Source organism: Hemiscyllium ocellatum, chromosome 21 (genome assembly GCF_020745735.1).
Source record: "Hemiscyllium ocellatum isolate sHemOce1 chromosome 21, sHemOce1.pat.X.cur, whole genome shotgun sequence".
Classification (NCBI taxonomy): Eukaryota; Metazoa; Chordata; class Chondrichthyes; order Orectolobiformes; family Hemiscylliidae; genus Hemiscyllium; species Hemiscyllium ocellatum.
In genome coordinates, this window is record NC_083421.1 from 57,404,567 (window position 1) to 57,416,669 (window position 12,103).

The following is a 12,103-nucleotide window of genomic DNA, read 5'->3' on the forward strand; positions in this document are numbered from 1 at the left end:
TTTAAGAGACACGGAATGTCAGCACACCTTTAAGAGACAATGTTAGTATACCTTTAAGAGACGCAGAGTGTTAGTACACCTTAAAGAGGCATGGAATGTCTGTACACCTTGAAGAGATGCGGAGTGTTTGTACCCCTTTAAGAGACACGGAGTGTCAGTACTCCTTTAAGGGACACAGTATGTTAGTACACCTTTAAGAGACGCGGAGTGTCAGTACTCCTTTAAAAGACACGGTATGTTAGTACACCTTTAAGAGACGCGGAGTGTTAGTAAGAGATATGCTATGATATCAGCCCTGTAACATAACATGTGACCTGAAGTAGAAAAGTCTCAGACTCCATCTTAACTTGGCTCACTTGAAGCATGACGTGGAGAAGAGTGCATACTGATCTCTGTAACCCAGCAGTGTCATTCTATCTCAGACCCTATGGGCTGAATCTTCCCATCCTTTAGTGAAGTGTCAGTTTTGGGTGTACCATGAAGAGTTTCCCTCATGAGGCCTGGTGAAGTTTATCACTGCGCTCATCTCTATCATGGTGCATCCAGTCTCGATGGTGCCCTTCCCATTAGTGGTGGTGGTGGTAGTGATGGTGGTAGTGCTGGCATCTCATGCCATTTACAGTGTGGGCACCATATTTCAAACGCTGCCAGCCAGGGACCAGTCTTCCCGGTGTTTTGCTCCACCACAACATGGAAGGAGATGGCTGGGAGTGGGAGGTTGAGAACCTGGTTTCTGGATATCCTGGGAAATGGGCTGATGGAGACTTAGGGACAGGTTGGACAGAAGGTCAGTGATCCAAGTGCCCAAGCAAACACAACGTGAAGGGCATTAGCGAAGGGCCCTGCGCTGCACCCTGTGCAGATACAGTCATAGAGACGTACAGCACGGAAACTGACCCTTCGGTCCAACTCGTCTATGCTGACCAAATATTCTAAACTAATCTAGTCCCATTTGCCAGCACTTGGCCCATATCCCTGTAAACCCTTCCTTATTCATATACCCATCCAGATGCCTTTTCAATGTACCAAACTCCACCACTTCCTCTGGCAGCTCATTCCATACACGCACCACCCTCTGCGTGAAAATGTTGCCCCTTAGGTCTTTTTTATACCTTTCCCCTCTCACCCTAAACCTATGCCCTCTAGTTCTGGACTCCCCCACCCCAGGGAAAAGGCCTTATCTATTTATCCTATCCATGCCCCTCCTGATTTTATAAACCTCTCTAAGGTGCACAAGGTGGGTGTGTGATCCGAATGACCAGGTAGGAGAATCACATGTAAGGTGCCCACAACCTCCAAGCTACAGCAGCAGAGCCCTGACCTTGTGAATTGCAAGTCCGTGATCAGTGGTGATTTACTGGTGAGTCTTTGCTGATGCTGTCTTCTTTGGGCAGAGATGGTCATTGTCCAATATCATTTGCCAAGCAACCTGGGCTATGATGGGCATCTGTGTGGTTTGAACCTTGGACCCTCTGAGCCCAATATGAACTCCTTTAAAGGGAGGTAGCAGAAAGCATGCAGTGCTTGTGGCCAGGCTTTGACTCCTGGCTCTTTATCCTTTCTCCTTTTCTTGCAAGGCTACATCGGTGTGGTGAACAGAAGTCAGAAGGACATTGACGGGAGGAAGGACATTCAAACAGCTTTGGCAGCTGAGAGAAAATTCTTTCTTTCACACCCAGCCTATCGGCACATGGCAGACCGCATGGGGACCCCTTATCTTCAGAAGGTGCTCAACCAGGTAATGCTGACATAACTAGGCCATTGGTTGCTATGTCCTCTCAATGACACATTGGCCAACCCTACAGGATCTCCTTGGAGTTTCTGGGTATGGGTTAAAGGTCAAAGGTTGTGGGCATTAATTTGGGCAGGCCACCAGGAAAGATAATGGGTAATTATTTCATTTTTCTCCATGAACCCCTCTGAACGCTGAGAATATTGTGCACATTTGGCTGGCAGGAGTGGTGTTGCCAGGGCCCAAGATGGGAGGCATATCCGGGCCTTGTTACTGGGATCTCGGGGGTGGGGTTCCCTGTACGCAGGTTGTGAGTGGAGTGGGGAGGAACCTGGTTCAGGGGGCCCACAATGTCTGACCCATGACCACAGGAAGGTCTATTTGATTGACACGAGGTCAAATGTCCCAGCTCTAGCCATTTTCACTGCGCCACCGTTAAACCTCTGTGAACAAAATGGGGATCTCTCTCTTTGGGTTGTGGAGCAGGTCATGTGATAAACCCTAAAGGATGACAGAACCACAGATGGACACGCAAGGGAATGCCAAGCCTAATTTTGGACAGAGCTGGGCAGGATTTACTGCCCCACCCCATAGGGGTATCACTAACAGTTGGGGAGATTTGTGCCATAGGCATTTTACAAGAGGCAGGATGAGCAGCCAAGGGCATCCATGACCCCTAGGTAACCCATTGGAGGAGGCTCACAGCCTATTCTGTTTGTAGCAAGGTTGAATTTACCCATCAGCCTCTGGGTCCTGAGGTAGCAGGGATGAAGCCAGTTGCATGGAGGTGTCCTCGTTGTCAGGGACCCAGAGGGCCCAGCTCTCCAGGCAAGCTTGAAGGACGTCCCCAGGCAATCTGCCCACAGCTAGAGGCAGGAGGAGTTTCCCCTCTGTGACAGGGATAGTAGGACAAAAAAGACCTACCCAGGGTGGTCAGCATGGACTGTCAGAGGCTTTACCACAAATGTAGGCCTGTTCTTGACATTGTTTGTGTCCCCTACTCCCTTGTTGCCACTCTCTCTCTCTCTTTAACAGCAATTGACAAACCATATCAGGGACACACTGCCTGCTCTCCGTAACAAGCTACAAAGCCAGCTGCTGTCTATTGAGAAAGAGGTGGAAGAATACAAGAACTTCAGACCTGATGACCCCTCCAGGAAAACCAAGGCCTTGCTACAGTAAGTCTGACTCTCGATGATGGCTTCATCGCCAACACTAGAGTGTCATCAAAGAGGTCCTTCTTTCCTTAGCTTATTTTTTTTTCTGTCTTTATAAATCCCACCTTCATGTTCACATCTCACTTCCTGGGATGAGGGGATTTGTTTACTTTTTCTTTGTGAATTCACGGGATGTGATTGTCGCTGGCAAGGCCAGGATTTTTATCCAGTCCCAGGATGCATTGTGAGGATTGTACTGTGAGGCAGGGCCTGGAATGAGGGATTATATCAGGGCCCCATAAACAGGGCCTGGAATGAGGGGTTATATCAGGGCCCCATAACCAGGCCCTAGAATGAGGCAGTGTATCAGGGCTCCTTAACCAGGGCCTGGAACAAGGCAGTATATCAGGTTTCCGAAACCAGGGCCTGGAATGAGGGGTTATATCAGGGCCCCTTGACCAAGGCCTGGAATGAGGCAGTGTATCAGGGCCCCTTAACCAGGGCCTGGAATGAGGCAGTGTACAGGGCCCCTTAACCAGGGCCTGGAACAAGGCAGTATATCAGGGCCCCATAACCAGGCCTGGAATGAGGGGTTATATCAGGGCCCTGTAATCAGGGCCTGGAATGAGGGGGTATATTAGGGCCCCTTGACCAGGGCCTGGAAGAGGGGTTATATCAGGGCCCCGTAACTAGGGCCTGGAACAAAGGGGTGTATCAGGGCCCTGTAACCAGGGCCTGGAATGAGGGGTATATCAGAGCTGAATAACCAGGGCCTGGAGCTTGAGGGGGCAGACTGCCCTCGGAAAGGAAGGCAGGGACCTCCGAGCACAGGGCATGGGAGCAGCACCAAGGCCCTCGATTTCAGTCCTGGCAGTAACACTGACACCGGGAACAGTCATGTGTATAACAGTCACCTGAAATCTGCGAGTGAATCTCATTGGCTGTAGCTCTGGCAGATCTCAAGTCAAAATTTATACAGTTTATACAGCTTTAAGTTCAACATCAAATGAAGGTTGGACATATTGAAATTTTCACAAGGGATAGAGCAGTCTACTTATGGGGAGGCTGCTGATTGTGAGCCCAACTGCTCACACTGCACTGTCAAGCCCAGAGACTGAAAAGAGTTTTTTTTAAAGGCGAATCCAATAGTTACAGCAGCTCCTTGACATAGTCACAAAAGAAACTTATTTGCACGCCTCATAGATAGAGAGAAACCATTTTGTCTGGGAGATAAAGACCAGGTAGTCATCTCTTAAAAATTAGCACAAAACCTATTTGAATTGGAGATTGTGGAAACAGTTCCTTTACAAAGATTTTTGGAAATGTGTCCTGCTGAAGCAAGTTGAGATCGCCAATTTTGTATAAAGTAATCGTGCCAAGGAACATGGAGCTAAAGCAGGTGAATGAATTGAGCTGTGGATCGGCCTTGAATTAATCGATTGACAGTACAGGCTTGAAAGGCTGAATGGCCTCCTCCATTTTGTTGTATGGATTAAAAAACAGTCTTTGTTTTCTGGCAGGATGGTTCAGCAGTTTTCTGTTGATTTCGAGAAACGAATTGAAGGGTCGGGGGACCAGATTGATACTTACGAGTTGTCAGGGGGTGCGAGAATAAACCGCATTTTCCATGAGAGGTTCCCCTTCGAACTCGTCAAGGTAACTACAGGCCTGGCACCTACATCGAGCTGCACTGCTTTAACGTTAACCAAATCCTTGGTGATCTCATGAGTTACTGACATTAAATACCTGCTCTGAAACCCAGTGAGTGAGAGTTATAGTTTTGAAGAAGCAAAGTTATTGCCACATTGACACCCCCTCCTTCCAAACGCCGTTAAATCTACAGATGTCCATTAGCTAAAGTGATAGAGTCTGAGCCATTGCAAATGAGTGATCAAATAAAGACCGTACTCATGGGTCATTGATTCAGCAACACGCCAAAGCTGAATGAGTCATTTTGTTCTTGTCTCTTGGTCTATTTTTGTTACGCTGCGTGTTGCCTGTACTCAGCAGGTGAGATTACCCTCCAAGCCTGCCTTCCGGCACATTATATCCATCGTCTCAGCTGTGATTAACCCAAGGGTGAGCGAACAGAACACTAATGGACCCAGATGCCTCTCTTGTTACTTTTAAACCATTAGACGAAATTAGTCTGTGCCAATTTCGTCTTTTTCCAATTTCATCTCGTTCCATCCTGTAAACTGCTCATAATTTGGGCTGTAGTTTTCAAAGGACACACTGGGGTGTACGCCCTTAAGGATTCACCTGCAGAAAGTTTTGTATAATCCTTACCCCATGAGCGTTTTAAATACAGAAATTGTTTCGATTCCATACACGAAAAAAAATCATCAATCGTTCTGCCCTGCGCCTTTTTCCTCACCTACCCTGTAGCCCCAGCCTGCCAGCTACAGTACCCTCCCTCCCGTCACTGTGTTCAGCTGCCCTCATTCATGCTCATTTTGATGAGATTAAACCAAGCTAACAATTGATGGTCCCTCTTTAACACACTCCAACCCAGGACAAAGGAAACTTAATGGATACAGAATGCCCTCCAGTCACTGCTGTGCTCACTGGTCGTGGAATTCTTTCGATTTTATTGGTTATTCAAAATAGAATGAGCACTGAGTGCAGTTTAAACCAGCGGACCCCTTTTAAAATCCCAAAGGAAACTTACCAAATCCAACTAAAATTTGATTGTGTGGAGTATTATGTGTCCTAGGCCAACTTGTGCTGGTCTTCCAGGTACCTGCTGAACAATATCCTTCACCCTGTCACAGTATAATGAGTATTCCATTAATATACAAAAACAGAGGTTGCTGGAAAAGCTCAGCGGGTCTGGCAGCATCCGTGGAGAGAAATCAGGGTTAACGTTTCTGATCGAGTGACCCTTCCTCAGAATTTCCATTAATTCGGAGTGTCGAGATTAACGCACTGATGTAACACGATTGTAGATCCTGAGATGTAGAGGTGTTCGTTTTGGGCTGGGGTGGACAAGGTTAAAAATCACACAACACTAGGTTATAGTCCAATAATTTTATTTGCAAGCACTAGCTTTCGGAGCGCCGCTCCTTCATCAGGTAGCGAGCTGACGAAGGAGCAATGCTCTGAAAGTTTGTACTTTCAAATAAACCTGTTGGACTATTGCCTGATGTTGGGTGCTTTTTAACCTTGTAGATTCTGAGGTGGAGGGGCAGAAGACTTTAGTTACAAGTTTTAGTTTTAGGTTCTTGCTTGTGATGTTGTTGGCCTCAGTTTGGGTATTTTCTTTTGTGACAGATGGAGTTTGATGAGAAGGAGCTGCGGCGAGAGATTAGCTACGCCATCAAGAACATCCATGGAATCAGGCATGTATCTGTTAGAGCTAGTGTGTGTTCCGTTTCCTTTCGCCTGTATCCAATGCCTGTTGACACCTAACCAGGGTATTTCCAACTTGCCTGTCTCCATCTCCACCCAACATGATACCTTCAGCCACTGCCTACCATCCCCTTGCTTCCAAATTCTCTTCCGGTCTGGATGAGGCTGCGAGGGGAATTGAGCAATAGTAGGCTGAAAATGTGTAGCTTCTGTTCAGGACGGGTTACTGATGACAGATTGACCACTCCCGGTCAAGAGACAGCTCCGATCTTGGATGAAGAAAAACCCTTGTGGGGTAGCGCTTGGGGTGTGGCTGTCCATCCCAATTTCATTTGTCCCATCAGCCCTTTCTTTGGAAGGAGAGAACACTTCACATCCAGGGGAAGACTGAGAAAAGCATTAGCGAGCGACTGAGATCACTCAGGACATATCCAATGCCCTCTCTCCTGCCCCCTCAGGCGAGTGTTGGTGGAGCCCCTCCCTGTTTTGCCATGGGACCATTGAACCGAGCCATCCCTGAGATTTTTCTTTCAAAACTTCAAGTTACCTCATCAGTTTGAAGGAGACCGAAACCTTTCATAAATAGATTTCAGCTCTGGCTTGTGGTGTACAGATTTGAATGTTCAATTTTCACATCAAGCTGGGTACAGGTTTAAAGATTAAGAGCCTTGGTCATCTTGTAAAATATAATGAGGAAGGGAATCTCCAACAGAGAAGTGATATTTGAGGGCTGTTGCTGAGTTGGCCTGAACTCGGAGGACCATTTGGATGGTCACATCTATCTTTTCCAGTTGATTAGCCCCCATCTGAGGCAAAGTAGAGTCATAAATTCATAGGGATTAGATTCCCTGCAGCGTGGAAACAGGCCCTTCAGCCCAACAAGTCCCTTCGAAGAGCAGCCCTCCCAGACGCATTTCCCTCTCACTAATGCACTTAACACTATGGGCAATTCACCTGGCCCGCACGAGGAAACCAGAGCACCCTTTTCACCTTAAACCTATGCCCTCTAGTTCTGGACTCCCCCTCCCCAGGGAAAAGACCATGTCTATTTACCCGAACCATGCCCCTCATGATTTTATAAATGTCTGTGAGGTCAACCCCCCAGCCTCAGACGTTCCAGGGAAAACAGTCCCAGCCTGTTCATCCCCTCCCTGTAGTTCAAATCCTCCAACCCTGGCAACTTCCTTGTAAATCTTTTCTGAACCCTTTCAAGTTTCACAACATCCTTCCGACAGGAGGGGTCCAGAATCGCACACAATATTCCAAAAGTAGACTAGCCAATGTCCTGTACACCCACAGCATGACTCCCAAATCCTAAACTCAATGCTCTGTTCAATAAAGGAAAGCACACCAAACACCTTCTTTACTATCCTATCTACCTGCAGTCCAAGGTCTCTTTGTTCAGCAGCACTTCCCAGGACCGTTAAAGGGATGGAATTTAATGCCCTCTCCTTCCCCAGAGGTAGGGTTGCTGTCTGAGGTAGAGGTGTGTGGGTGGTGAATTAATCGAATGGAATATATAGAGTAAAGGGTTAACACTTGATGGTAACTAGAAAAGCAATGTCAGTGTTGTAATACATCATGTGATACAGGTGAGTGTACTATCACGTCATTGGATGGAATTAGTTTGTGCTAATTTCACCTTGTTCTGTCTTGTAACCTGCTCATAACTTGGGCCGTATTTCTGGTCATTTTCAAAGGATAGGCGGAACAAGAGAAATGGCGGTCTTGTGGAGGTGGTTCTGAGAATGTGAATAAACAAGCCTTTTGGTTTCTAGTCACTACCTTGTAGTCATGGAAACCTAAAGCAACTGACCCATTCCATGAGGAAGGTGGAGGCAGACAATCATGGAATTCCCTCCAGAGCAAAAAGAAGTTATTCAGCCCATCAAATTCCCACTGATCCTCCGAAGATCATCCCACCCAGCCCCCACCTGACCCCTGTAACCCTGCATTTCCCATGGCTAACCTACCTAGCCTGATCACTATAGAGCAATTTAGCATGGCCAATCCACCCTAACCTGCACATCTTTGGACTGTGGGAGGAAACCCACGCAGACATGGGGAGAATGTGAAAACTCCACACAGAGAGTTGCCCGAGGCTGGAATTGAACCTGGGTCCCTGGTGCTGTGAGGCAGCCGTGCTGACCACTGAGCCACCAAAACTCCCACCCCCTTCCTATCTCTATCCTGAATAGTTCCATGGACAACCTTTCCCAACAACCCCCTTCAAAATTGAGACCTTCACGTGGGTACTTACAGTCAACATAGGCCCAACTGCAGCTTATATCATCTCAGCAAGGGTGAGTAAAGAGGGAAGACGTGGTGAGGTTCTCAGATTTGGGGTATAGCGGCAGGGTGTTGGTGGGAATATTCCTCACTCAAAGCCACTCCGTTGGAAGGAGACAGAAGAGGTTGGTAGTGACCATTCCACAGCCACTGCCTGACTATTACCGTCTCACCATCACTCAGGAGAGGGTCTTGGATAATCCTCAGCCTCTGTGCGGGTGGCTGCAATACTGCCTGCTTGATGGGGCTACTGAGCTGGGGCTGGTTCCTGTCCCTGGGGACCTAGGTCCTGAGGAAGGACCCTCTGCCACCCAGACTGGCATTGGACAGGATGGGACTCACCGAGAACGATAAGGCTCTTTTGCCAGCTCTCTGGGCCATACTAAATTCCATCCAATATGAAACTCAGTGTTGGATGGGCACATTTCCTTAGTTTTATGCCTGGACTGAACAACGAATGTTGTGCCCGGTAAAGGCAATGGCAGGGAGAAAACACTGGGTGGAACACATTTAATGCAATCGAATCAGCTCAGACCAACCGCCGCAAAGTTCCTGAGGAAGGAGGAGTTTTATGGGAACTATTTCAGAGAATAATCCACTGGATAGATACAAAGGACAAACTTTGTCCACACAACGCCCAACTACAAAATCACGCAGCAGCAGTTAAGAGTGCCTGAGGAGGATAATATTGAAGAAATTGTGCTCTTGCAAACCTGGGAGTGTTTGATACTGGAGAATACTACATTTCCCAGTGCTAAACAGGAGGAGATGCTCCTGTACTATTATCGCTAAGCTTTTTTTTCGTCCAGAGACCCAGGTAATGCTCTAGGGACCCAGGTTCAAATCCCACCATGGCAGATGGTGGAATTTGAATTCAGTAAAAATCTGGAATTAAGAATCTCATGATGACCATGAAACTGTTCCCAAATGGTGGGAAAAAGAACATTCAGTTCACTGATGTCCTTTTAGAGAAGGAAACTGCCGTCCTCACCTGGTCTGGCCTACATGTGACTACAGGCCCACAGCAAAGTGGTTGACTAAACGAAAACTGAAAGCATTGGGGATGCTGGGAATCTGAAACCAAAACAGAAATTGTCCGGAAATCTTAGCAGTGTCATGGAGAGAAAGCAGAGTTAACTTTTCAGGTCCTGTGACCCTTCTTCAGAACTAACGGTTGTGGTTGACTCTTAACTGGGCAGCTAGGGGCCCTCTTGTGATGTGGTGGTAGTGTCCCTACCCCTGGACTGAAAGACCCAGGTTCAAGTCCCATTGCTCCAGAGGTGTGTCAAAACATCTTGGAGACAGGTTAATTGGGAGAAAAAAATAGGTGATGTCGTAATAAAAGCAAATGCTATCCAAGCCAGTAAATGACCAGCAATGCTTATGTCCCACAAATGAATTTGTTTAAAAACTCACATTATCTTGCAACCATCTGTGAGTTTGCCATCAACTCACGGGGTGGGGGGTGCTGATTAATGTGAGGGAGCAAAGGTTAGAAGGGTGTGCTGATCAGAGTTAGGGGAAATAGATTGTAAGGGCTCTGGTGCAGAGCAGAAATGGCAACATCGACTAATGGGGCCAAATGACCTGCTCCTGCGCTGGTAAAATCCGCGTACCTGTAAGTGGTGCTGTTGGTCTAGAAGGGGATCTGCAAATATTGGAGCTTGAGATTCCATCTGGTGGTAGAGCTGGGAGGCTGCAGGGGGACTGTTGACGGGCAATTTTTATAATGGGAGGGAATATAGAGTGATAGAGTCATAGTGATGTACAGCACGGAAACAGACCCTTCGGTCCAACCCGTCCACTCCAACCAGATATCCCAACCCAATCTAGTCCCACCTGCCAGCACCCGGCCCATATCCCTCCAAACCCTTCCTCTTCATATCCCCACTCAAATGCCTCTTAAATGTTGCAATTGTACCAGCCTCCACCATAGAGGTGTGGCAGAATGGCAGTGTCCATGTCTGTGTGAGGTACGCAGCACATTTAAAGCATCAATTTGATTAACAATGTGAGGTGCATAATGTGAACTCCCCCCCCCTTCAAAAATAGGGAACAGTGCCCCCACCAGTGGGTTAAAAACCCTCCTTTAAAATGAGCCACTCCTCTGTCACGCTCCCCCTTCACATGTTGACGCAACGTTGAGAGTATGGCAGGAAGCAGCTGATTTCAGAGCTGATGTGAAGAGCCAGTTCAGTAGATTCAGCTCAAGAGCCACCTGTCATGCTCTGCTCTGTTAATAATCCTGCTCTGAATGCAGGCAGCTTTACTTGAGCCACTCAGGCAGTGTCAGTGCTTTATTCGTGGGCACACGCTGCTGTTACCTGCTGCTATTGGCAGGCTGCATCTGAAGATCCTCAGTATTTACCGCACTCCTCCTCAACAGCAGCTTTCCAAGTACCTTCTGTAATGGAGACCGAGCTAACTGCCAGCAACTATCATTCCTCTGTCTGAAATCATGTTCCCACAATGTGGGGAGTTTCACCCTCACTCTCTCTCACTCTTTCTCGCTCACTCTCACTCTCTGTCTCTCAGTCACTCATTCACATGCATCTCTCCTTTCATGTTACCCCTCTCCTCCTCCCCCATTCTCGGATCTCTGTCTCTCGCCATCCTATCTGACATTTAAAGTAAGGAGGGAGGAAAATGTAGAGCGGTTGTACTGTTGATCAAGTTCTGCAGAATTCTAAGGTCCAAAGGGATTTAATAGTTATAGTATGTGAGTCACAACGGCTAAGACATAGCTACAGCATATGTTCCAACAACATTGAGGACAATAAAATCTCACCTTACTCCTGCAAGAGAGGTCCCTAATTTTAAAGCAGTGTCCCTTAGTTCTGGACTGACCTATAGGGCTAACTGAATGCTGTCCTTCAGGAGGAGAAGAGTTGAACACAAAAATAAAGAAGTTATGCTTCAGCTGCACAAGGCATTAGTGAGACCACATCTCAAATACTATGTCTGATTTTGTCATCTTATTTAAGGAAGGAAGTAAATGAATTGAACAGAGTTCAGAGGTGCTTTACTAGATTTATACCTGGACTATCTGGATTGTATTATGAGGATAGGTTGGACAGGCTAGTCTGTCCATTGGAGTTTAAAGAAGTGAGGAATGGTTTGATTGAAGTGTGTAAGATCCTGAAAGGTCTTGACAAGGTGGATGTGAAAAGGATCTTTTCTCATATAGGTCAGTCTAGGACTAAGGGACACTGCTTTAAAATTTAGGGGTCTCTCTTTCAGGAGAATGGTGAGGAGATTTTCTTATCCTCCGTGTTGTTGGAACACTGGCTCAGAAAGTGGTGGGGGTGGGGCTCATTGAATACTTTTAAGACAGAGATGGATAGATTCTTGCTAGGCAGGGGAATGGAAAGTTATTGGGGGTGGATTGGAATGTGGAATTTGAATCAAAACAGATCAGCCATAATCTTATTGAATGGCAGAACAGTGTAGAGGGAGTGAATGGTCCATGTTTGCTTCTATACTGTCTGTAGATTCCTGAAGAAGGGCTTATGCCCGAAACATTGATTCTCCTGTTCCTTGGATGCTGCCTGCCCTGCTGCGCTTTTCCAGCAAC

At 47.1% G+C, this 12,103-nt stretch overlaps 1 protein-coding gene across 1 annotated transcript in view; it reads left to right on the forward strand.

Moving 5' to 3' along the window:
* dnm1a (dynamin 1a) overlaps positions 1-12,103 on the forward strand; it is a 217,303-nt gene that overhangs the window by 91,046 nt on the left and 114,154 nt on the right. The window contains exons 6-9 of the mRNA XM_060841532.1: positions 1,578-1,738; positions 2,768-2,910; positions 4,410-4,545; positions 6,163-6,230. Of these exons, the coding sequence (XP_060697515.1) occupies positions 1,578-1,738; positions 2,768-2,910; positions 4,410-4,545; positions 6,163-6,230 (508 nt within the window). The remainder of the gene's footprint in view (positions 1-1,577; positions 1,739-2,767; positions 2,911-4,409; positions 4,546-6,162; positions 6,231-12,103) is intronic.